Source organism: Cricetulus griseus, assembly GCF_003668045.3.
Source record: "Cricetulus griseus strain 17A/GY chromosome 1 unlocalized genomic scaffold, alternate assembly CriGri-PICRH-1.0 chr1_0, whole genome shotgun sequence".
NCBI lineage: Eukaryota > Metazoa > Chordata > Mammalia > Rodentia > Cricetidae > Cricetulus > Cricetulus griseus.
In genome coordinates this window covers 147,350,994-147,375,923 of record NW_023276806.1, presented here as the reverse complement: position 1 = coordinate 147,375,923, position 24,930 = coordinate 147,350,994, and the positions used below count along the sequence as shown (strand labels likewise).

General features: G+C 36.5%; 1 protein-coding gene across 1 annotated transcript in view; it reads right to left on the bottom strand.

Moving 5' to 3' along the window:
* The window catches only part of Otogl (otogelin like), a 136,465-nt gene that overhangs the window by 4,338 nt on the left and 107,197 nt on the right, over positions 1 to 24,930 (bottom strand). The window contains exons 42-56 of the mRNA XM_027392463.2: positions 24,166 to 24,355; positions 21,362 to 21,576; positions 19,719 to 19,860; positions 18,659 to 18,844; positions 17,491 to 17,703; positions 17,010 to 17,114; positions 16,662 to 16,769; positions 15,401 to 15,502; positions 14,989 to 15,093; positions 14,864 to 14,904; positions 11,661 to 11,724; positions 10,333 to 10,511; positions 9,796 to 9,900; positions 8,388 to 8,507; positions 1,050 to 1,095 (exon numbers count right to left, since the gene is read on the bottom strand). Of these exons, the coding sequence (XP_027248264.1) occupies positions 1,050 to 1,095; positions 8,388 to 8,507; positions 9,796 to 9,900; positions 10,333 to 10,511; positions 11,661 to 11,724; positions 14,864 to 14,904; positions 14,989 to 15,093; positions 15,401 to 15,502; positions 16,662 to 16,769; positions 17,010 to 17,114; positions 17,491 to 17,703; positions 18,659 to 18,844; positions 19,719 to 19,860; positions 21,362 to 21,576; positions 24,166 to 24,355 (1,921 nt within the window). The remainder of the gene's footprint in view (positions 1 to 1,049; positions 1,096 to 8,387; positions 8,508 to 9,795; positions 9,901 to 10,332; positions 10,512 to 11,660; positions 11,725 to 14,863; positions 14,905 to 14,988; positions 15,094 to 15,400; positions 15,503 to 16,661; positions 16,770 to 17,009; positions 17,115 to 17,490; positions 17,704 to 18,658; positions 18,845 to 19,718; positions 19,861 to 21,361; positions 21,577 to 24,165; positions 24,356 to 24,930) is intronic.

The following is a 24,930-nucleotide window of genomic DNA, read 5'->3' as shown; positions in this document are numbered from 1 at the left end:
CTTTATATATTCATGGGATTCAGTCCTCCAGGATACTCACAAATCTTATTTGAGAAATATTTCAGCTTATATTTAGTAATCCATCCTTCTACGATGATATTACCAACTCAAATTTTACTATGTTTTTCCCCAAAGCATCTCAATATAATTTTTAAATTGCTACCTATGTAACTTTTCTTAAAACTCCTACTTTTGTATTGATATGAATTCTTACTTTAAAAAAATAAAAGTGGTTGGTAGGATAGTCCTCTATTCTAGCCCAGTCTTTATTCAAAAATCACAACAAAATAAACTTGTAATTAAAACAAATATAAAATACATTGCATGTAGTTAACTAATTACCATGGCATTTTCTAAATCTAGGATGTAAACATAATTCACTGTTGGCATTTCCCATAAGTATAGATTTAGAGATCTGTTCAAAAGGTATGAAGATACTCTCTTGAATGTCCATATTGGTGTGTCAATGTCATTCTCATTGTAAACTACTTAAGTTTGTGCAGTTGAGCATATTCTATACAAAGTAGGCCATAGTAAACTTGAAACTCAAACCTATTAAAATCCTAGGCTAGAAGCTCAACTGTTAAGACAGCTGTCTCCTCTTCCAGAGGACTTGAGGATTGATACCCAGCACCCATGGGATGGCTCACAACCTTCTGTGACTCCAGTTCCAGGGGATCTAATGCCCTTTTCTTACCTCTGCAAGCACCACATGCATGTGATACACAGACATACATGCAGGTAAAACACACATACACATAAAATTATTGTGGTTTTAAAGAAAATACTAGGCTATGTTTTTTAGAAAATACCACAATAAAGAAATGTCCAAAAATGAAATGAGAATTTATCTAAGTAAAAAAATGTTTATGTACACCACACAATATAAAGGCTGAGTTATGGGAATATCAACTACACATCACAAAAGCATTTAAGTGACAGACTTTACAGAGCACATCTTAGGAACAGACTGTTGAGGGAACAAAACCCAACAACCATAGGAGCCATGGAAACTACTTTACTATTGCATGGATCATAGCCTCACTTACAGATCTTGCAACAGCCTTCATTATACAGCTTTACAATGCCTTCATTCTAGAAACAGATAAAAAGGTAAAAGATACAGTGTTTATACATTTCCTCTTAACCTGGAATTGAAAGACAACTCTCAAAATATTTTATCAACTATCACAAAGCCTTTATAGCAATATAATTAAAAGTTAACAATTTCTAATAAGAAATTCTTAGGAACAATATTCTGTTTAAAATCTGCATTGTCTCTACCTTAATACAAAAAGTATCAAAAATTTTATGTAAGGAATACCTTTTTAATACTCCAAATATTTTTAAAGATAATAAAATAATGAGAGCTATTCTAACTAGTTGCCATTCACTTTCAACTCCAAAAATTAATTTAAACTATAATAATTGGATGAACTGAATTTCTAAGTATCATAAAATGTTAAGAAGACATTTCTTTTCTTTAATAAATGCTTTATTTTTTACACAAACACCATTTTCCAGAACTTACATATAACTTTAGAACATGTGATAGCTTGCTAACCATCGCTATTAAAGGGTATGACTTCAGAGGAAAAATCAGTGAGACTAAACTATTTTTCTATGCAACTGAATAAATACATTTTTCATTAAGGACTGATTATGTAATTAACACCAGAAAGAGATAATGTTAAAAATAAAAATCATAAGCCTTTGAAAATCTTCTCCTGGAATAGATTTTTCTCTGGGAAAATAGAGGGTAAAAAATGGAACAAAACTATGGAATCTGTAAAAGTACCAAGTTCTCCAGTGGCCTGCCTCAAAGAAGCAAGGTAAATGTCAAGCACATCAGGATGCATTAATGACATGATAAATCTATGTATTTGTCTAAGGAAAAAAGGAAAAACTCAATTAAGTAGCACATTTATCTAGATTAGAAGGGAGACTGGATTTGCTTGAAAGGACTTTTCAATTATCCTTGAATATACACATGAAAATTTGGAGATAGTAAATTATCCATTCTTTGGAAGTCAAATTTGTGTTCAAAATAGCACATAAAGAACTACAATAGAGGGCTTCCCCTGCCCTACTTGGGGACACCTGATGCCAGAGGTCTGCTCATGGGATCTGAACTCAGCCGGCAGGATCTAGCACACACAAAGACTGCCAAGGCCCCAGTAACAGTCCTGCCTCCATCCAGGAGAAGACAGACATCAGAGTATTGGAACTGTTTGCATCTACCAGAAGGGAACCTTGGTCCCATACCCACTAGGAGAGGAAGAAACTCCTGCTACACCCACCAGAAGAAAGGATGGGAAGAAGACAATATAAAAAGCACATTCAACAACAGAAAAACCAACATGACACCACCGGAAACTAGGGACAATACACCAATAAGACCAGAACACCACAATGCAGATGAAGCAGAAGAGAATGACATTAAAAACATCTTTATGAAAATGATAGAGGGCCTCAAAGAGGATATGAGAAAATCCCTTAAAGAAATGAAAGAAAAAAACAAAAAATAAAAGATATCAACAAATCCTTCAAAGAAACAGGTCCAGATTCTAAAAACTGAAATAGAGGCAATAAAGAAAGCACAACCTGAGGGAATGCTGGAAATAGAAAAGCTTGATAAACGATCAGGAACCACAGATGCAAGCATAACCAACAGAATACAAGAGATGGAAGAGAGAATCTCAGGAGTGGAAGATACACTAGGAGAAATAGACTCATCAACCAAAGAAAATCTTAAGTCCAACAAATCCCTAACACAAAATATCCAGGAAATATGGGATACCGTGAAAAGACCAAACCTAAGAATAATAGGTATAGAAGAAGGTGAAGAAATCCAACTCAAAGGTGCAGAAAACATATTCAACAAAATCATAGAAGAAAACTTTCCCAACCTAAAGAAAGACATGCCAATGAAAGTACAAGAAGCCTACAGAACACAAAATAGACTGGACCAAAAGAAAAGGTCTCCTCACCACATAATAATCAAAACCCCAAACATACAGAATAAAGAGAAAATATTAAGAGCAGCAAAAGAAAAAGGTAAGTAACATATAAAGGCAAACCTATCAGAATTACACTTGACTTTTCCATGGAAATTCTGGAAGCCAGAAGTCCTGGATAGATATTCTACCTACACTAAGAGACCATGGATGCCAGCCCAGAATACTATACCCAGAAAAGATTTCAATCAATATAGATGGAGAAAACAAGATATTCCATGACAAAACCAGATTCAAACAATACATATCCACCAATCCAGCTCTACAAAAAGTTCTGGAAGGAAAACTGCAACCGAAGGAAGTTAACTACAACAAGAAAAATATAGGCAATAGATAATCCCACTTTACCAACAGCCAAAAGAAAAAAAGGGATGGAAACCCACACATAATTTCACCACCACCACCAAATCCAAAACAAACAAGAATGAACAATAAATGGTTATTAATATCCCTCAATATTAATCAATATTAATTAACTGACCATAAAAAGACACAGGTTAGCAGAATGGATAAGACAGAATCCATCCTTCTGCCACATACAAGAAACTCACCTCGAATTCAAAGACAGAGGGTCTTTGAATTAAAGGTTGGGAAAGGATTTTCCAATCAAATGGACCCAAGAAACAAGCAGGGGTAGCAATCCTAATATCCAACAAACTGGATTTTAAACTAAAAATCAATCAAAAGAGATGAAGGAGGTCACTTCCTACTCATCACAGGAGAAATCCATCAGGATGAAGTCTCACTTCTGAACATTTAAGCCCCAAATACAAAGGCACCAACATTCGTAAAAGAAACATTACTAAAACACATAAAAGCACACACACTTATAGTGTGAGACTTCAACACCCCACTCTCACCACTGGACAGGAACACCAGACAGAAAATTAACAAAGAAACAAAGAAACTAATAGAAGTTATGGCCCAACTGGGCTTAACAGACATCTGTAGAACATTACATTCACATACAAAACAATATACCTTCTTCTCAGTGCCACATGGAACCTTCTCTAAAATTGACCACATACTTGGCAACATAGAAAACCTCAACAGGTACAAAAAAATTAAAATAACCCCCTGTATCTTAGACCACCACGCTTTAAAGTTAGATTTCAACAACAACACGAATTGCAGAAAACCTACAAACTCGTGGAAATTAAGTCATGCCCAATTGCACAATTCCTGGGTTGAGGAAGAAATAATAAAAAGAAATAAAAAAAGACTTCCTAGAATTCAATGAGAATGTGGACACAATATACCCAAACTTATGGGACACTATGAAAGCAGTGCTAAGAGGAAAGTTCATAAATCTAAGTGGTCACATGAAGAAACAGGAGAATAATCACACTAGGCAATTAACAACACAACTGAAAGCTCTAGAACACAAAGAAGTCAACACACCCCTGAGGAGTAGATGCCTGGAAATAATCAAATTGAGGGCTGAAATAAATAAAGTGGAAAGTAGGAGAACAATACAAAGAATCAATGAAACAAAGAGGTGGTTCTTTGAGAAGATCAACAAGATAGACAAACCTTTATCCAAACTTAATAAACAGAAGAGTGTGAACATGCAAATCAATAAAATCAGGAATGAAAAGGGGGACACAACAACAGACAGAGAGGAAATCCAGAGAATCATCAGGTCACACTTCAAAACCTATATTCCTCAAAATTTGAAAATCTAAGGGAAATGGACAATTTTCTGGACAGATTTCACTTACCAAAATTAAATCAAGAACACATAAGCAACTTAAATAGACCTGTAGCACCTAATGAAATAGAAGCAGTCATCAAAAGTCTCCCAACCAAAAAAAGCCCAGGACAAGGTGGCTTCAATGAAGAATTCTACCAGAAATTTGAGGAACAGCTAACACCAATTCTCCTCAAAGTATTCCACACAATAGAAGCAGAAGGGTCATTGCCAAACTCTTTTTAAGAGACTTCAATTACCTTGATACCCAAGCCACACAAACACACAACTAAGAAAGAGAACTACAGACCAATATCCCTCATGAACATTGATGCAAAAATACTCAATAAAATACTGGCAAATCAAATCCAAGAACATATCAGAGAAATCATCCACCATGATCAAGTAGGCTTCATCCCAGGGATGCCAGGATGGTTCAACATACGAAAATCCATCAATGTAATCCACCATATAAACAGACTGAGGGAAAAAACACATGATCATCTCACTAGATGCAGAAAAAGCCTTTGACAAAATCCAAAACCCCTTCATGATAAAGGTCTTGGATCGATCAGGGATAACAGGAACATACCTTAACATAATAAAAGCAATATACAGCAAGCTGACAGCCAACATCAAATTAAATGGAGAGAAACTCAATGCAATTACTCTAAAATTGGGGACAAGACAAGGCTGTCCATTCTCTCCATAGCTCTTCAATATTGTCCTTGAAGTTCTAGCTAGAGCAATAATACAACAAAAGAAGATAAAGGGGATACAAATCAGAAAGGAAGAAGTGAAACTTTCACTATTTGCAGGTGATATGATAGTCTACATAAGTGACTGAAAAAATCTACCAGGGAACTTCTACAGATGCTAAACACCTTCAGCAAAGTGGCAGGATATAAGATTAACTAAAAAAAGAAAACTGTGTAGCCCTACTATATACAGATGATACATTCATGGAGAAAGAAATCAGAGAAACATCACCCTTTACAATTGCCACAAACAACATAAACTACCTTGGGGTAACACTAAACAGAAAAGTGAAAGACCTGAACTGTAAGAATTTTGAGTCTCTAAATAAAGAAATTAAAGAAAATACTAGAAAATGGAAGGATTTCCCATGTTCTTGGATAGGTAGTATCAACACAGTAAAAATCCCGGTCTTGGCCAAAAAGCAATCTACAGATTCAATGCAGTACCCATCAAAATCCCAGCACAATTATTCACAGACCTTGAAAGAACAATTCTCAACTTTATATGGAAAAACAAAAGACCCAGGATAGCCCAAACATCCCTGTACAATAAAGGAACTTCCAGAGGCATCACCATCCCTGACTTCAAGCTCTATTACAGAGCTATACTCTTGAAAACAGCTTGGTATTGGCACAAAAATAGACAGGTAGACCAATGGAATAGATTTGAAAACACCTATATTAACCCACACACCTACTAACACTTGTTTTTTGACAAAGAAGCTAAATTAATACAATGGAATAAAGAAAGCATCTTCAACAAATGGTGCTAGCATAACTGGATGCTGGAATGTAGAAGACTGAAGATAGATCCATCTCTATTACCATGCACAAAACTTAAGTCCAAATGGATCAAAGACCTCAATAGAAATCCAGCCACACTGAACCTATTAGAAGACAAAGTGGGAAATACCCTTGAATTAATTGGTACAGGAGAAAGCTTCTTGATCATTACACCAGTAGCACAGACACAGAGATCAACAACTGATAAATGGGACCTCCAGAAACTGAGAAGCTTCTGTAAGGCTAAGGACACAATCAGTAAGATAAACAGCAGCCCACAGACTGGGAAAAGATATTCACCAACCCCACATCTGACAGAGGGCTGATCTCCAAAATATACAAAGAACTCAAGAAGCAGGTCTCCCAAACACCAACCAATCCCATCAAAAAGTGGGGTACAGAAGTGAATAGACAATTCTCAATAGGAGAATCTAAAGTGGCTGAAAGACACATAAGAAAGTGTTCAACATCCTTAGCCATCAGGGAAATGCAAATCAAAACAACTCTGAGATACCATCTTACTCCTGTTAGAATGGCTAAAATCAAAAACACCAATGACAGTTTATGCTGGAGAGGATGTGGAGAAAGGGGAACACTCCTCCACTGCCGGTGGGAGTGCCAACTTATACAGTCACTTTGGAAATCAGTATGGTGACTCCTCAGGAAAATGGGAATGAGTCTACCACAAGATCCAAAATTTCCACTCTTAGGCATATCCCCAAAAGAAGCACATTCATACAACAAGGACATCTGTTCAACGATGTTCATAGCAGCACTATTTGTAATAGCCAGAACCTGGAAGCAACCTAGATGCCCATCAACTGAAGAATGGATAGAGACAATGTGGTACATTTACACAATGGAGTACTACTCAGCAGAAAAAAAAAAAAAAAAAAATGGAATCTTGAAATTTGCAGGCAAATGGATGGAACTAGAAGAAACTATTCTGAGCGAGGTAACCCAATCACAAAAAGACAAACGTGGTATGTACTCACTCATATGTGGATTTTAGACATAGAGTAAAGAAATACCAGCCTACAATCCACACTGCCAGAGAAGCTAGTAAACAAGGAGGACCCTAAGAGAGGCACACATGGTCCCCTGGAGAAGGGGAAAGGGACAAGATCTCCTGAGAAAATTGGGAGCAAATGTGGGGGGGGGGGAGCTAGGAGAATTAGAAGGGGAAAAAAGGAGGGGTGAGGAGAACATGAGGGAGCAGAAAGGTTGAGTAGAGGGAAGAATAGAAGAAAACAAAAGTGAGATACCACAATAGAGGGAGACATTTTAGGTTTACAGAGAAATCAGGCACTAGGGAAAAGTCTGGAGATCTACAAAGATCACACCAGCTAACAATCTAAGCAACAGCGGATAGGCTACCTTAAATGCCCTCCCCTGAAAATGAGATTGATGACTATCTTATATGCCATACTATAGCCTTCATCCAGCAGCTCATGGAAGCAGAAGCAGACACCCACAACTAATCACTGAACTGAACTGGAATCCAGTTGCAGAGAAGAACGAACAATAGGAAAAGGGGTCCAGACAAAGCTGGTGAAACCCTCAGAAACAGCTGACCTGAGCAAGGGGGAGCTCTTGATCCCCGGACTGATAGCTGGGAAACCAGCATGAGACTGATCTAGACCCCAGGAATGTGGGTTTCAGTGAGGAGACCTCGGAATTCTATGGGACCTCCTGTGGTAGTTCAGTACTTATCCCTAGCATTGGTGTGGACTTTGGGAGCCCAATCCACATACAGGGATACTCCATGAGCCAAGACACACAGGGGTGGGCTTAGGCCCTACCCCAAAGGATATGATAGACTCTGATGACCTCCTATGGAAGGCCTCGCCCTCCTGGGGAGCAGAAAGGATATGTGATAGGTAGGGTTTTAGTTGGAGAGGGTGGTAGCAGAGGAGGGGAGGGAGTGGGAACTAGGATTGTCATGGAAAACAATCCTGTTTCTAATTCAAATGTAAAACAGAAAAAAAAATACAATAGAGATTTTACTTATTCGAAGAAAGAAAACATCCACCATAGTAAAAAAGCCACAGTGTCTGTAGAACCTTGGAAAGCAGACTAATGTATACTTCCTAAATTACAGTTAATGCAGAATTTCTTTAGATATAATGAAGTACAAACCAGTTTGCATTCGGTCTCATTAAAAGGAGGGCAAACAAAGGTGTAGTTTAGAATCGTTGCGCCCTCATCAGTCTTAACACATTCATATGTGGTGCAGTTATAGTGCCAGGTGTTCCCCTCCTAAGAATAAAAGAGAAAGTTACTGCTATACATGCTAACATCTGCTATAATCCTTAGAACCCTTAAATTAATTAAATATTTAAGCAAACCCAAATCAAGACAGAGTTTCTGGGGACATTAATATTACATTTGAAAATTACATTGTTCTTAACTGTGTCTGAAAAATCTCTGTCTCTTTCTCTCTCTGTCTCTCTCTCTGTCTCTCTCTGTGTGTCTCTGTCTCTCTCTCTGTGTCTCTGTCTCTCTCTCTCTCTCTCTCTCTCTCTCTCTCTGTGTGTGTGTGTGTGTGTGTGTGTTTGAGAGAGAGAGAGAGAGTTTGTACGTGTTTGGTTTCATAATGGAACTGAGAGGTTAATATGACATACAGCAACTGGAAGAAAAGTAACAGAGATATCTCTTTCTACTGACAATCATATAATGACCATGACAAAGGTCTCACTCTGATATTCCTAACTAGTGACAAAACAGCAAACCACACCCCTCACAATCCTCCTTGTTTGGGATTTGTTTTTTTCCTCTTGCTTCGTTATTGCCAGGTTTAAAAGAAAACATTTGCATACTGATGTTGGTTACATTATAACTATAATTTAAAAGTACAGTCAAACTCCTAAAGATTCCTTGTTAGACTAAAAAAATAAATGAACTCAAACACTTCTTTTGCTCTAGGTCAGTGGTTCTCAACCTATGGGGTTGAGACCCATTTAGGATCACATATCAGATATCCTGCATATCAGATATTTTCATTACGATACATAACAGTAGCAAAACTACAGTTAAGAAGTAGAAACAAAACCTAATTTTGTGGTTGGGTGTCACCACAACATGAGTGTGGTGAACTGTATTGAAGTGTCACAGCATTAGGAAGGATGAGAACAGCTGCTCTAGGTCCTATCTCAAAACAAATAGCTCCAGATCTTCCAAGAACAACAACGAACAAGATCAGGGGTAATAAAAACAATATTCAAATTCAGAAAATAGTAATAGCCAATATATCAAAAGTAAAAAATTAACGGCTTCATAAAAATACTAATTTGTATTATCCTCATACTTGATTAGATACCAGCCTTTTCTGGACTCATTTCTCACATCTGGAAAATTGTGAGAGTCAAAGTTAAAATTAACGCAGGAAACAATTTAAACTTTTTTTTTATAAAATTCTCAAAAGATATAAAAAGTTTTAAATATAACAAATATATTAATGTGTGGGGAGGTATACACTGTGTGTAGGTGTGCAATGTGTGCAGAGGTGTGGCAGATGATGTTTTTAACAGGAACTGAAAATCCGTACCTCATATATAACTGATGTTCCATTTTCCATATGAAATTTGCAGGATATATTTTTACAGGTTCCACAGCAATCATAATCACTGGGGGCTGGGGTGTACATCTGGTGCTGCACATAATGAACAGGCATAGCATTAGCCACACAGCAACACTAGCATTTCCATGCATTAGTTCTGAAGGTATTCTCTCTGAGCATCTGCAAGCATCTCTAAAGTTGGATCTCAGTAGCTTTGAAGAATAATTTACTTTGTACGCCAACTTACAAATGAAGTAGGTGTTAACCTCTACATCTGCAGGCAACATCCATCAAGCAAGTACAACAATCTTAGGTCAACCAAGCAAGAAAGCTCCCCATAACATCTTTTGAAACTCAAGGTCACTCGTAGTAGAGTGAAAATCTGCATTAAATAGACATCTCATAACATAATAGTGTTGAGGCGCTATTCAATTGTGTAACCCAAAAAGTATTAACAATTTCAAACTCTCTACTTGGAAATGTTAAACTCACTAGGCCCCCAGAACAACTTATAAGAACACTTACAACATCGCATTCTTTTGAACAGTTCACCATTGTAACATTCAGAGTATGAAAGCCTGTATTGTTATCTTTTTCTTCCAGACATTCTATTGTATGACAAAAGTCCCCTTCCAAATACTTTGTCAGAGATTGGCCAGGATTCAATACTGATACTTCTTGAAACACACACACATCATCCTTTTCTAAAAAAAAAAAAAAAAAAAAAAAAAAAAAAAAAAAAAAAAAAAAGTCAATAAAAAACAAAACACAATGTCGTCTTTTATATTTACCAATCAGTAGAACTTATATTTAAGACTAGATTTTCATTTTGATGGACCATAATTTTCAAAAGCCTATTAAGATATTACAAATATATATCTAGCAACTCAAGGATTCATTTAACAACATCAATAGCACAGCTATCCCTTAATATATGATAAAATATATCTGTAAAATCACTTGTATCAACATATTCCAAAAGATACATTTTATAGAGACTTCCAGAAGTATATGAGGTCTCAGGGATGAGCAAGGTATTTCTGCTCCTTCTCCAGAACACAGTTATGAGCACTGTTAATGTTGAGCTAGACGGATGCAGAGCCTAATGTAGTCATAGCAGTGCCCTTCCTTCATTGTGGGACTCTAACATTCTGTGACTTTAATGATCATTATGCTAATAGAAATTATTCCATTCTTAGTGCTGCCGGGATAATGCACCACTGTATCAAAATGGTGTCACATTAGAGCAGGCTGGGAGAGGGCTGGATGCAACCCAGAAGCTCTCCTTTCTTCTAGGTCTGAGGTTCTGCCATTGTTTTGCTCAAACAAAATTTTGAAGCAATTTAAGCCACTGAAGAAATATTCATTTTGTGAACCCACTATATCTTAGTATGAAAATAAAGTATTTCATGCTTTGAAATGGCAATAGTGATGATAAAACAATGAACAAAAATATGTTCACTATTTTAGATAGCATAGTTTTTTTTTTTATCCATCTCTCATATATTACACCCCGACCACAGTTCCCCTCGTTCCCCTCCCCCCACGTCTCCTTTCCCCCAGATCTATTGCTTCTAGGCATTTTGGCTAAGATCGAGTGTAGATAGCATATTTTAAAGAGACTTTGGGAAAAGAAATAGAGTTCTGGTATGTAAAATTCATTTTATCGCTTATCAAATTTCCAGAACATTTTGAGATATTACAAAGGAAAAAATGAGAGTAGTCTGTTATAATACTGACAAACTGACTTAATACAGATACCATATTTCTAAAAGAAAATATTTTAAATATAGAGATGCGAAACAGACAACAATAAGAAACATTTATTATTTAAGATTATTAAAAAAAATTACCACAAAGATACTGTACACATCCACAGTCACTCTGAAAGTTTTGATCTATTGTGGCAAATTCTCCCTGTTAGAAAGAAATTATCATGTGACATCATGATCATTTTGAAAATCCACATTATATGTAATTTCACTCGGGTAGACATTTATACTTAACAAGTAAACCTTCTAGTGAGGAAGCTTAAGTTTGCTGAGTATTCAGGGGGAAAATCACAATAAAAATGTGATTGTGGGTTACTCAATTGTATGGGGGAAGTGTGTGTACATGTTTGTATGTGTGGGCACATGTACGTCTTGTGTGTGTAGATGAGAATGTACATGTATGTTGAAACCAGAGGACAACAGGTATCTCCCTTGATCACTCTCCATTTTATACACTGAAGCAAGGGGTCTCACTTGTACTCATCAATTTGCTAGTGTGAACAGACAGCCACCTTGCCCTACAGGCAACCAGCTTGCCCTGGAAATCTCTCTCTGCCTCTTGTGGACAGGAAATACAGGTAAGGTACAGAGGTTCTGTGTTTCCTAACTCTAATCCTTACAGTTGTGAAGTGGACTGACCCAACTATCTCCCCAGCACACAATATTCAACCTTTTGTACTTCAATTTCCTCATCTATTAAATAAATGAAGGCAGACATAATGGTGTTTATGGTTTGTCCTAAATTTCCAATCCTACTAAATGTGTTTGATTCTGAGATTCTAGAGGGAAATTTGGCGGAGAAGAAGCTTGTAGTCAGGGAAATGAGCAGTCCAAAACTCTAAGGTCTACATCCCAGCAAGGCAGCTGTGGCATACACAGAGAGCAAAAGCAGGGAGTCTAGGACAGTGTCTAACAGCCAACTCAGGAGAAGAAATGCAACATGCGGAACTTGGCTCCCTCTTTACTAGTTACAGGAAAAAGTGCACATTACTTTACCAATCTGTGCCGTATTTCCCTCATCTGTAAAGCACATCTAATGATACTGCTGGCCACTTAGCATTATGGAAAGAAATAAATGGACCAGTGTATATAAAAAGGTCAGGATGGAAGCGGCACCCCAAGAGTACTGTATAACCTGTAGCTTTTAGCAACTTTTTTGTCATGACTGAGACTCAAACCTCACCCTGTTGGAAAATGGTTTAACACCCTGTGAGCCGGTGGTTCTCAATCTGTGGGTCGCGACCCTTTGGGGTCTAACAACCCTTTTACAGGGATCCACTAAGAGCATTGGAAATATCAGATATTTACATTATGATTCACAACAATAGCAGCACTACTGTTATGAAGAAGCAAAAAATAATTTTATGGTTGGGGTTCACTGCAACGTAAGATCCATATTAAAGGGTCACAGCATTAGGAAAGTTGAGAATCACTGCTCTAAGCTATCATAGGTCCAGGCTTACATTTTCAAGTATTTTCTCGGAAGCATTTCCTTTCTACAGTGCCTTTAATCTTCATAAGACATATCAATAAAATGAATTTGACTCTTCATGTAAATAATTTATTCATATAAATTCACACCACTGTCTTAAAGTTAATTTTCCTCCAAGCTAATACTTTACATTTCGTTGTGCCTTATAAATTGTAACTTCATGTGTCCATTCATTTGTTGTTTTATGACTTTAAGGTCAATTACAAGGAGATTGGAAATAAAATTTTCTAATGGAACTTTAAAAAAACTATTACACATCTCCATTTTAATAATCAAAGGCATAATTACACACAGCTTTTACTCAAAAGCTCAAATATCTATTTTGTAATATTCCCTCCTTTGTCTGGTTCTTTTCAGACCATACCCACATATTTATTTGTAGCTTTATCTCTTAAGGAACCCACTCCACCAACAGCAAATGTCTTTAGTATTTACAAGTTCTTGTTTCTTTTGTTTTGTTTTTTTGTTTTGTTTTGTTTTTTGGAGACAGGGTTTCTCTGTATTGCTTTGGAGCCTGTTCTTGGCTGGCCTTGAACTCACAGAGATCCGCCTGCCTCTGCCTCCTGAGTGCTGGGATTAAAGGCATGCACCACCACCGCCGCCAGGCTTATTTACCAGTTCTTAACATTACATCCAATAAGATCACTGGTGTGCTCCTGCATAAGCATCACAGGCCTTTAAGGTTAGTAGAAAACTCTATCATCTTGGGTTGTTTTCAGTCTTTGGCTAGTATGATATTCAAGAACAAGTTTCTGTGTGACATCATTTTCTTTCTTGTGGGTGAGTTGTTGGACCAAGTGGTACCCCTGTCTAACCGAGTGAACTATTACACTGTTATTGAACATGTGTGTGCCATTTTCCACCACCACAAGCAGTATATAAGTGGTTCTCATATCTCCTATCCTTTCAATATGTGTTACAATCCAACTTTTTCAAAGTGGACACTAAGTCATTCTCATTGTAGGATTGGTTTGCACTAAACTGAAAGCAAATGATGATTAAGTATCTTCTGGACAAGCAGCAATGCTCTGGTTGGGGTAATCATGACTAGAATTCTCCAAACCTACTCTAGAATTCTCCAAACCTACTCTGAATTGTTGCACTGGGTACCGGAGTAAAGGCCAAATACACAATGTGTACACACACACACACACACACACACACACACACACACACACACACACACACCTTTTGAATCCCGACCTCAATCAATCATTTACCCTAATAAGCCTTAACTTCCTTATTTATAAAATGAGATAAAAATCCAGTTCATGAAGATTGATGTTAAGTAAGAGCTTGAGAGATGTAGAAGTCATGATCCTACTTTTATGCAAATGTACTTATACTACACACAAATCAGATGAAAACTTTTTTATGAAATCTGTGGTAGCTAAACTAGGATCTTCAGCGACATAATATTAGAGATTAAACTGTCTGTTAAACAAGTAAGCATTACAGTGCATCATATTTTATGCATCACTTTTTTGACAGATCTTACTATGTAACCCTGATTGGTCTAGAACTCACTAAGTAGACAGTTAGCCTCAAATTCACAGAGATCCACCTGCCTCTGCCTCACAAGTACTGGAATTATAGATACGCAACACCTTGTAAGGCCACTTTCTTAAAAAACATATAAAATGTTAACTATCACGTAATGTCATTATTTTAATGTATTTCAATATAACAAGAACAATTCAATTAATTTTCAGTAATTTGGAAACGAGGCAGATAAAGGGAAAAGATACCAATTTGAACAACATAATAAGGCAATCAAAATATATATTCTTACCACTTCACAAATTGGTATGACAAGATTTTCACAGTTGCATTCTAAAAGGCAAAAATCAACATGTTTACCTGAATCAAAATATATCAATCCATTATTACAAAATTTTAAAATATGAAATGAGTTACCACAATGCCAGTTTGGGCAACACTGTCCAGATACATTTTCTTTCACCAGATCCATATCTTTTGCACAGTTAAGTAATGGTGGAGGACACAGATTCGGCTCACAAACTAGGAAGAAAAATCAAACGGATAAAGATGAGAAGATGAATCTCATGAACTTGCCAGTCATTAGTTTGCTGTCATTACCAAGGCAATGCAGGATTTCTAGTCCCCAGAGGTTTCTTCTACTTTTCACTGCAATGTGCACCTATGGATAGCATGAATTAAGCCATAGTTGATCTACCTCAGTTCTTCCAGTAAACCTCTGACAAAGGAGCCTGAGTTAACAGCACCACTGAACTTCTTAAACATCTCTCTCTTTTGGGACTTTTCATTGACACATTAAAATATTTTAAATTAGTTAAGGTGGCCTTACCACAATAGTACTGTGGACAACATAAATGTGTAGTATTCAGATCCACTGTGAGGAACTCCCCATCAGTGCATTGTGGAGTTGGTTCTGAGCATGTTTCACAAACTAAAGAATAAAAAATATCCAAAGTCATAATAAGCTAAAATCAGCCTAATAATTAATTCAGATTGTCAACTGAATCAAAATAAAGTACAATATGTTTAATTGGGAAGTAGGAAAATAAGGCATAGCTCTCTGTTGCCTAAATGTACAACTTTGTGCTTTCTAAGTACAATGCAAAAGAGGGTGTCCTATCAGAAATATGAGGCATTTATTTCCAGAATAATTCATTATTATTGAAAGCAAAATAGCATTAATTAATTTACTGCAATTATCTTATTTTTTTCTGTCTGTGATCGGTCCCATTTGTAGATGAACAGTATAGTAGGAACTTGTTCAGTGCATGCCTCCAGATGTGGTAATTTTCTGAAAGACAATGACAAATGACTCATCCACACAGTTCTTACAAAGACTGCCACTAAAGGGGCTTTGTCCAAACCAGCCACTATGTGGGAAAACCCAGGTCTGATTGATCAGAATCTTTCTCAATGGAATTTGAATGAGAAATGGAGGCATACCTAGAACAGGAAGCAGATAGAGGTGACATTGCTTCTTCCTCTTAAGCTTTTGCACTTGACTCTAAATCTTTGTTAGAACTTAATCTAGCCACACACAGTCAAGGAAACAAAGTAATTCGAGAAGATGTCTTCTGATTTCGGGTGTGATAATTCTCTTGAACTGGGGAGAAGGAGATTTCCTTATGATTCACTCTCTAATTCACCAAAAAGAATACTTTGTGCTGGGTACTTGCTAGATAGGTCTCATTCTTCTGTGCTCTCTAGGGATCATCATAGTTCATGGGGGATATTTAGACATTGAGTTTTAAAATGGTCTTGTATGTCCTTGTACATTGCATTATTTTAGTTGGGTCTTCTAGACTAGCACACTTTGAATTTTCTCTTTAAAAGATAGTTTGCCTCATTAAAGAAAAGTCTTGATTCCATTCTTTGTACCCTGTTTGGACAGGCACACACGGTTTTGCTGATGGGGTAAGTACTGGCTGTAATACTACTGAGAGTAATTTACAATATACTCTTCTTCCTATCATTTTCATTCAGTTCAATCCTGCAAGATAACAATACCACTTGCCACTGGTTCCATGAGATTCACAGCAAACAGATGCTTCCATTATCTTCTCGCTGCAAATTATCCCTAGAGCACTCACCACAGAAAGGGTAGAAACAGCAAGGTTCTCCTTGTTGCACCTGAAGTACAAACTGGTCTTCTCTGCAATCTGGTGTTGAAATGTTGGGGCATTTCAATGTATCACATTCTGCAGAATCACAAATATGTTTGAAAATTTGTATGAATGAGACAACAAATAAATTAAAATAGGATAATACCATTTTTTCTCTTTGAATTGAGTGACAATCTTAATATGAAGGCATTTTTAGGAATTAGCAATTTCACAATCTTTTACAATAAATGTGGTCCTTAGAGACCCAGAGGAAGGGGCCTCATCAACTATTTAGAATGTACAGTGAGCTTCATTGTCCCGAATAGATTGACTTACCACATTCATACTGTGGACAGCAAGAAAGAGCACTATAGCCAACAATCAACTTTTGGCTACTTGTGCATACTGGAATGGTCTTGTCACATAAAGTCATGTCACAGCCTAAAAAAAAGCAGTGGAGTGTTACAGCAGCAGTGAGTACAACTGGAGGCTTAGGCTGTTATCTCAGAGTGGGGAAATGGCTCAACCAAATGTGTTTTCACACCAAGGAAGCCCATCAAGCCTCAAACATGGCTGTATATGAAACAGCACCAGCTCTAAGGATCCTCTGGGATTTTCTTGCTTCCCTTATTGTCATGGATCAAAGATTCAGAGACCTGCCTTTTGTCATAAGTTGCTGAATATGATTAATAGTTACATGTATTTATAGAACTCATTTTGAGAAAATGACATTTATGGAAGTAAGTCCTTGTTACCCTGTCATGGTTTTCAGACTGGTTAGCATGCATATCTACAAGGTTCCAGTTCATCCGCATACCACAAACTTCTTTAGAACAACAGGTCAGCTCATCAATAATGCCCATGACAACTTCAGCTTCTCGTTCACAAATGGGGGAGGGCTCTTCTTCACAGACAGGCTCTACAGGAATAATGCTTCCATCCTCCAAACATTTGTAGAGAGCACATTCATCAACACCCCCATTCCAAATCTCCCCAACACTGTGGGGTTGATCTTCATTGTCAGTGCACCCTTTAAAAGATCAGCAATGGTTATTACATTTACAACCTGAGAGCTACAGGAAGTCAAGTCATGATGGTTTTCATTTTGGACCATGACTTTTCCAGCACGATCACTGCAGGTCACAAATCTATGCTTTCTCAGATTCTTCTTTTCTTTCTTTAGCATTGCATTGTACTGTTCTTTTACCAAAGTTGATGTACAGTCTACAGAAAATAATTATTATTTTCTTAACCTTCCACGGACACTTTCCTTACAGGCAGTCACAAGCCTGTTTCTGGAATTATCCTTACATCTCTAGTCTATCTGTCCTTCCATTTAGTTATTAGCAAAATTCCTTTTCTTCTTGCCATAATTAAGACCCATGTGACTGACAAAGTTCTGTTTTGCAATTTTCAGAATTCTGTGCTTTTGTAATTTGCCACAACCATGAAGATAATGCACCAAAAATAATTTGAACATGAACACAAAGTACTTAAGTGTTTTCCCCTAGATAACAATGCTATCTACCATTTCCTGCATTCTTATTTTCCTAAGGCACTGAATGCACCAAATGTTTTTTAATTATTTTGTGTTTCCCTGTTCTAACCTTAAGGACTAAGTACCATTAATTTCTCCATCTTACAGATACATAGCCTCAGAGTCACAGACGCAATAGTGAACCACCATGCAAAAATTATTAGGATTTAAATTGACACCCACAACAGAGTTTTAATTGTTAATTTACCTTGTTCTTTCCTAGTTATTAGCATATAAATAATTAAAGATTAAAGACCATAATCACCAAGTACCCTAATTTTATCTCCAACTGAATTCATTTTAAAAGCAAACTACAAATTCATTTCCTTTCCAACACCTGGGGCATCTTTGGTCAATTTCCTTCAGCATACATTTCCAATATATAAAAGATACTGCATGTGTATTATTGCTGGATTCCTGAGAAACCATTTTGTACTTTAAGCCTTACCACATTCTTGCTCTGGGATGCATAGAGTTTTATCTGGCCGGTGAAGAATGGTTCCATTCTTGCACACACAGTCTTCTCTCAAATTCAGACATGAGGAGTGCCCATAGAACCATTTATTGAGACACGTTCTTGCTTCACATGGTCTTACACAGGGCTGGTATTCCTTTCCCTCTGGGCAGCTCAGAGCTGTAAGCCATAAAGGACAGAATTTTCTAATAAACAAGGTAATTGTGTGCATTCTGGTTGAGAGAGAGAGATCAGCCTGCATTACAGAGATAAATTTTGCATGTTTTAGTTCTCAAAGACTATTTGTCATTTACTGCACAACAACACATAAAGTAAGCCTTGGGAATTCAAAAGTATTGTTCAAGCATCTAGATAGTATTCAGCATTTTAGTTGAAAGCATTAATTTAATTTATTTCAAATATATATTTCCAATTTCCAGTACAAGTCTCTTTCACATAAATATACAGTCAACTATTACAAAGTTGCTGCTCCATACAGCCAGAGGAGATACAAATTCTCCTTTTCTCTGTGAGATAATCATGGAAACATTCCTTAAATATGTTACTCAAATTAAGGGAAAAAAAGAAAGAAAAATCTGCCTGTAGAGGCTTAATCATTTACTTTCAAAAGATGCGTTGCTGAGCAGTTTCTTATGATGTTTTAGGAAATTCTTGTTGATTTCCATTTAAAAAGTCATGCTATTCAAAAATGAATATTCAGCTTGTGGGAAGTGGTGTAAATTGGTACAGTCTTGATGAGGAACAATTTTACTGTGTCTACTGAAATTGGGGAAACTAGACATTCATGATGAATCAAGGTTGGAGAATCCTCTATAACACAGCAAAAGGGGGACAGGAGAAGGACACAGAGCTGAATTCCCTTTTATTTCTGAAGCTTGGTGACAGCACTTGTACTGTGACATTTGTTTTTTTTTTCCACTCCCTTTCTATTTACTAAGTTACTTTGTGACTAAAAGTGAAATGAAGAAAGGATTGTAAAGAATAGTACATTCTAGAAGGATTAGAAGATAGCACTGCGTTAGCAGTCACTTACGACAATAGTCAGGCGTCCTCCACTGAATGCAGATATCAAACTTGTTGCATAGAGCCACATATGCAGAAATTGCATCGCACTCATAGCTCCAGAGATAGGTGTAGTTTAGCCACATTTTCTCACAAAAGTCCCTTGGTGAGACCTAGAGATGCATTTTATCATATAATAAATTTTGTTAATTTAACTTTCCCAAAGGCCATGAGCTAACCTGGAACCATTTGAAAAATCAAGTAGAGTGTGCCTTTTGGGCCAGCACATGGGGTGCAGAGGCAGGAAGACCAATGCAAGTTTGTGAGCATCCTGGTCTACAAAGCAAGTTCAGGTTAGCAAGGGCTACATAATGAAACCTTCCTTCAAAGAAGTTAAAAATAATCAGGGTAGTAAATTAATGTCATTAAAGTTTCTCTTAAATCTCAATTTTCAAAACTATTTTGCCATGAAAAATAAAGATTTAAAAAAAAAGAATTGATGACGCTTTAAAAAAAGATTTAAATAATAGTAAAGTACAAGTGTATTTTTATGTGCATACATTTAAAATATTTAAACACTTAACATTTACTTTCATCTAAATTTTGAAGTAGACTGACCTCCAGAAAAAAAAAAAAAAACACTTTTTTCCATTACTTTGAGCCCTTTGTTCATTCCCTCGGGGAACTCAGAGTCCAGGCTGACTGCAGAATCTGCTCTTACCTGTCTAGCACAGTCATCGACATGTGTGCCTTCCTAACTACAACTTCCTCGCTCTTCTCTGTAGACTACACTTCACCCATGCAGAGTGCATCAAACTGCCTCAGCATTCTCATTTCATGGACTTCTGTAGCAAATATTCTCTTATCCATATTGTTTCCTGTGTCTAGATCTTTCTCTCTCCCCCTTGTTTTTGTGCAATGAGGACTCTGATACATGAATCTCCCTGAAGGCTTTTCCAAAGCTGAGCTTATATCTCCATACCACCTCTTGTAAATATCTGTCTATGGATTCCCCTCCTTTTAAATTTTTTGAAGGCATAGGGAGAACCTTATCTGTGTGTCACAGAATTCTAGCACAGGGCTAGCGTAAATGACTTGCAAAATTTTGTACTAGTTTGTCCTTTTTATTTTAACAAGAAATGGTTTTTTTTTTTTTTTTTGGTTTTTGGGGGGGTGTTTGTTTGTTTTGTTTTTCCCAGGGATCTCTTAAAAATATTTGCTAATCACGTAAGCTGAGAAAGCAAGAGAGTGAGGTGGAAAGTCCAAAAACTAAGGAAAGGAGAACACAGCGATCAGTGAAATCAAGTGATGGCTGTGTAACTACAGGGTAGCATCATAGAAACTGACTAAAACATCACTGTCTTAACTTCTACACATGGTTATCAAGCACCATCGATCTCTTTATGCTCGGGGAGTTCACACATGGGAAACAATTCCACTTCCCTCAAAGTTATAAAATTCTAACAAAACATAGGAGGGAAAACTACAATTATCCTTCCTGTCTCTAGAAGTTTATGAAGAGGAAGCATCCCTGAACTTCAAACTTACTGACAGAAGGACCAGGGAGAAGCTATTCTTAGGAGAACACCATGGCAGGCAAGGGAACTTTTTGTCTTTTCTTTTCCTCTCACAAACTCAAATGCAATCACTAGTTTCTGGCTGCTTTTAACTTACTTTGTCACGGCATAGAATGAAAACGTCTCTGTTCAGTAACTCAATGCAGTGACTGCAGTCATACTCAGTACAATTCCTAACAGGTCTTCTCATTGTTACTTCAAATGACTTCTCAACTTCCCAGCTCCCAATAAACAACTCTATATCTTCCATGTTGGTAATGACGGTGCCGTTCTGCATCCTGAGGTCATCGTCTGGATCGTCATTGCAAATTCCTTAAAAGTAGATGTGGCTTTTAGAAGGGAAAATTTTTCACTATCACCAAATATGACTAAACTGGCTTAATACTTGGTTTTAAATAAATGAAAAAGTGATTTGAATTGAATTATGAATAGCTAAATTTGGGTGTCCTTTGACTTTGGCACTGACAGAACCTTTAAAATTATGTCTGTTTTTAATGAATATGAAGAAAATAATGTATATGAATATTCTGTTCCTACAGCATCCAAACTAAAGTGAAATTAAATACTACCTAGAATAGCAAATATTTCATGAATGAATTCCAGTCTTCTGGAATTTATACAAGGAAAATCTTATATAAACATAGTAAACTTTTCCTTTCAATAATAGATACTCCATTATCTAGCTCATGATATAACTCCAGGAGCAGGTCATTGTGATAGCTAGTGTTAATTGCTGACTTGACAGGATAGAATTATCTACCAATCAATCTATGGATAGACTTTTGAGAGATTATCTAGCTTTTGTGCATGTCTGTGGGGAATATATGGGCTGAGTTTATTGAAGGGGGAAGAACCGCACTAAAAGTTGGAGACACCATTCCCTGATCTTGGGTCCTAGACTAAATAGAAAGAACAAAGGAGGATGAACACAAACATTCATTGCTCTCTGCTTCCAGATTGTGAGTACAACATGGCCCGCTGCTTCAAGCTTCTGCTGTCTTGATTACCCTGACACTATACTTTTCAACTGTAGATAGAATAAATATTTTCCCTTAAATCACTTTTGTTGGGATATTTTATAACAGCAATGGTAAAAGAAACTAAGTGAATTCCTGTTGATATAATCATTACAAATCATCCATTCAAAATCAGTCAGCTGATGTCAGTTACCTGAGGAACAAAGATCAATTCAGTATTAGAATATCATGGTTAATGCTTAACATATAGATGTATTTCTTCAAAATATTCAGAGTTGTGGGCATGGTTTAGCCTTGAACTTCAGCCAGAGAAATTAGTTTACTCTTCATCAGTGGAGTGTATAGCAAAGAACAGCATAGGGAAATGTCCACAGAGTCCTGATTCAGCCTCATCAAATCCTACCCTAATTTAACCTGTCATTTTTCTTAATTCTCAGTTTATTCCATAAAATGTGAATTAAACATTTTCTTTAAGCATATAATTATGATCCCAAAACAGGAGTATCAGCACAAACAAAGATTGTCAGCTTCTGTAGATATATCAAAGCTATCTAGTTCTTTACATCTAAACTTTTCTAGTGAGAGATAGTAGGAAAAATACATTTTAGTTTCAAATACAGTTTCAAAAAATGTTTTATTCTAACCACCATGCCAAGGGTTCACAATACGATGAAGAATTTGATGCCAATAATGGCTTTCCACTTCCCATCTGGCATTCTCTCAGTTTGGGCCTCACTCTTTTTTTACTAGTTTCTTCAGTCAGCACTCAGACTAGCTAGTCCTGATGAAACACAAACATCACTTTAATTAACCAGACATCTCCCACTGTAGAGGCCATGCATTTAGGCAATGATCTATGCCCAGCATAAATGTAACCCTAGTTTCTTCCTTACGCTACTCATTTAGAATCTAGTTAGCCAAATGACTGTCTTCACAAGAGCAAAACAGCATGAAAAGTGAATTAAAAACCATACCACATAGAAGAGATAGATCCTAGAATAAAGGCAAACTCACAAGGTTGGCTTTATTACTCAATAACTAATGAATTATTATTATACTCAATAATAACTATTTTGATAATGATAATCTTAAATCATCATAGAAGTTTATGCTATGTTTAACATATTCTTGGTAGTCAAGGAAACATGTAAAACATATTTAACAAAATATTAATGTGTATGCAGTTCAAAAAATGGAATATTGTCTTCAGATCACATCACTGTGAAGGGCCCTTATGTTGAGCTTTCCAAAAGATAACAGATCTGGTAGTTTCAAACTTTTGTTATATGGTTGCAGGTATGTCCAGTTTGATTTATAATTTTCTCTCTCTCTCTATCTCTCTCTCTCTCTCTCTCTCTCTCTCTCTCTCTCTCTCTCTCTCTCTGTGTGTGTGTGTGTGTGTGTGTGTGTGTGTGTGTGTGTTGAATAAAGCCTAGGCATAATGGTAAACATGAGCTGTGTACTTATGATAAAACTGGCGTGAATATTCAGAACAGTAAACTCTTCCAAGATGGCTTATGTTTTTCCAGATATTAAAATGTAAGAAAGAAACAAATATATAAAAGCCTAACCTTTGTGTATCATATTTTAATCATATAAATGAAGATAACTCTGGGACCGATATAGTAATGCCAGCTGAAATTAAGTGAGTTAAAATATACCTAACAACTTATGAATGTTCAGTAAAGATGGCAGTATAAATACTATAAGAAGATACAACAAAAGTGCATTTAAATAGAATATCTAACCTGAAATATTTTCCTTACTTCATTTGTTGAAAATCATTGCTTTCTAATGTACTTCCACATAAAACTAAACATGAGTATCACATCTCAATCTAGAAAGTGGGCCATTGGCATACAGAACAATGTATGTAAGAAGGAAAACACATAAAAAAAAGAGAAATTTCAACATTGGAACTCACCACAGAGTCCTTCTGTATAGGAAGACAAATTAAACTGAGGGCTGAAGTGAATGTCTATGATTCCTGTAAGGTGAGCCCATTTTATGATTAACCCAGCAGGAGTAGTAATCACATACATTGTACCAGAATCTTCTATGAACAGCTCTTGACTTGAAAAGGGCAAAGGCACGACAATAGAATCCACGTCTACCTAGAATAACATACATATAGCCCTTAGGAGAATATTTCTTAAAGGATAGAAATTAAAATTAGGCTTTTATATAGTGTGGGATGTTTTTTAGTATGTGAAATTTTACTTCTTTGTCACCAGTCACCTTCTGATAACTTCTACTCTCTCTTGTTGACCCTTTGCTTTGCCTTGATATATTCAGTATGCTCTTGATTATTTTCTCTTGAAAAGTACATTTGTTTCACATATTTGCTTTTGTCTGATTCCCTCAACATGGTGACCAGACCATTATTTACTAGTACTAATTTAAGATAGAGATGCTTTTTCTTCTAATTCAGGATTCAAGAATAATAATGTTCAGGAGAATTATCTGTCAAACTCAATAAAGATTAAGAATCTCAGTAATTCTACTTCCTTGGTTTTGTTTAGATTCTGAACTTAATTTTCAGCATGTCCACTTAATTCCAAGGAAACTATACTTTAAAATAAAAAAAAAAAAACTGACTTGAGGTCATTACTATGTGTCGTGACCCAGCATGTCTCAGCTTTAACCCATGACAGCCATGAGGTTCTACCTGAGTGGGGGTTTGTGGACC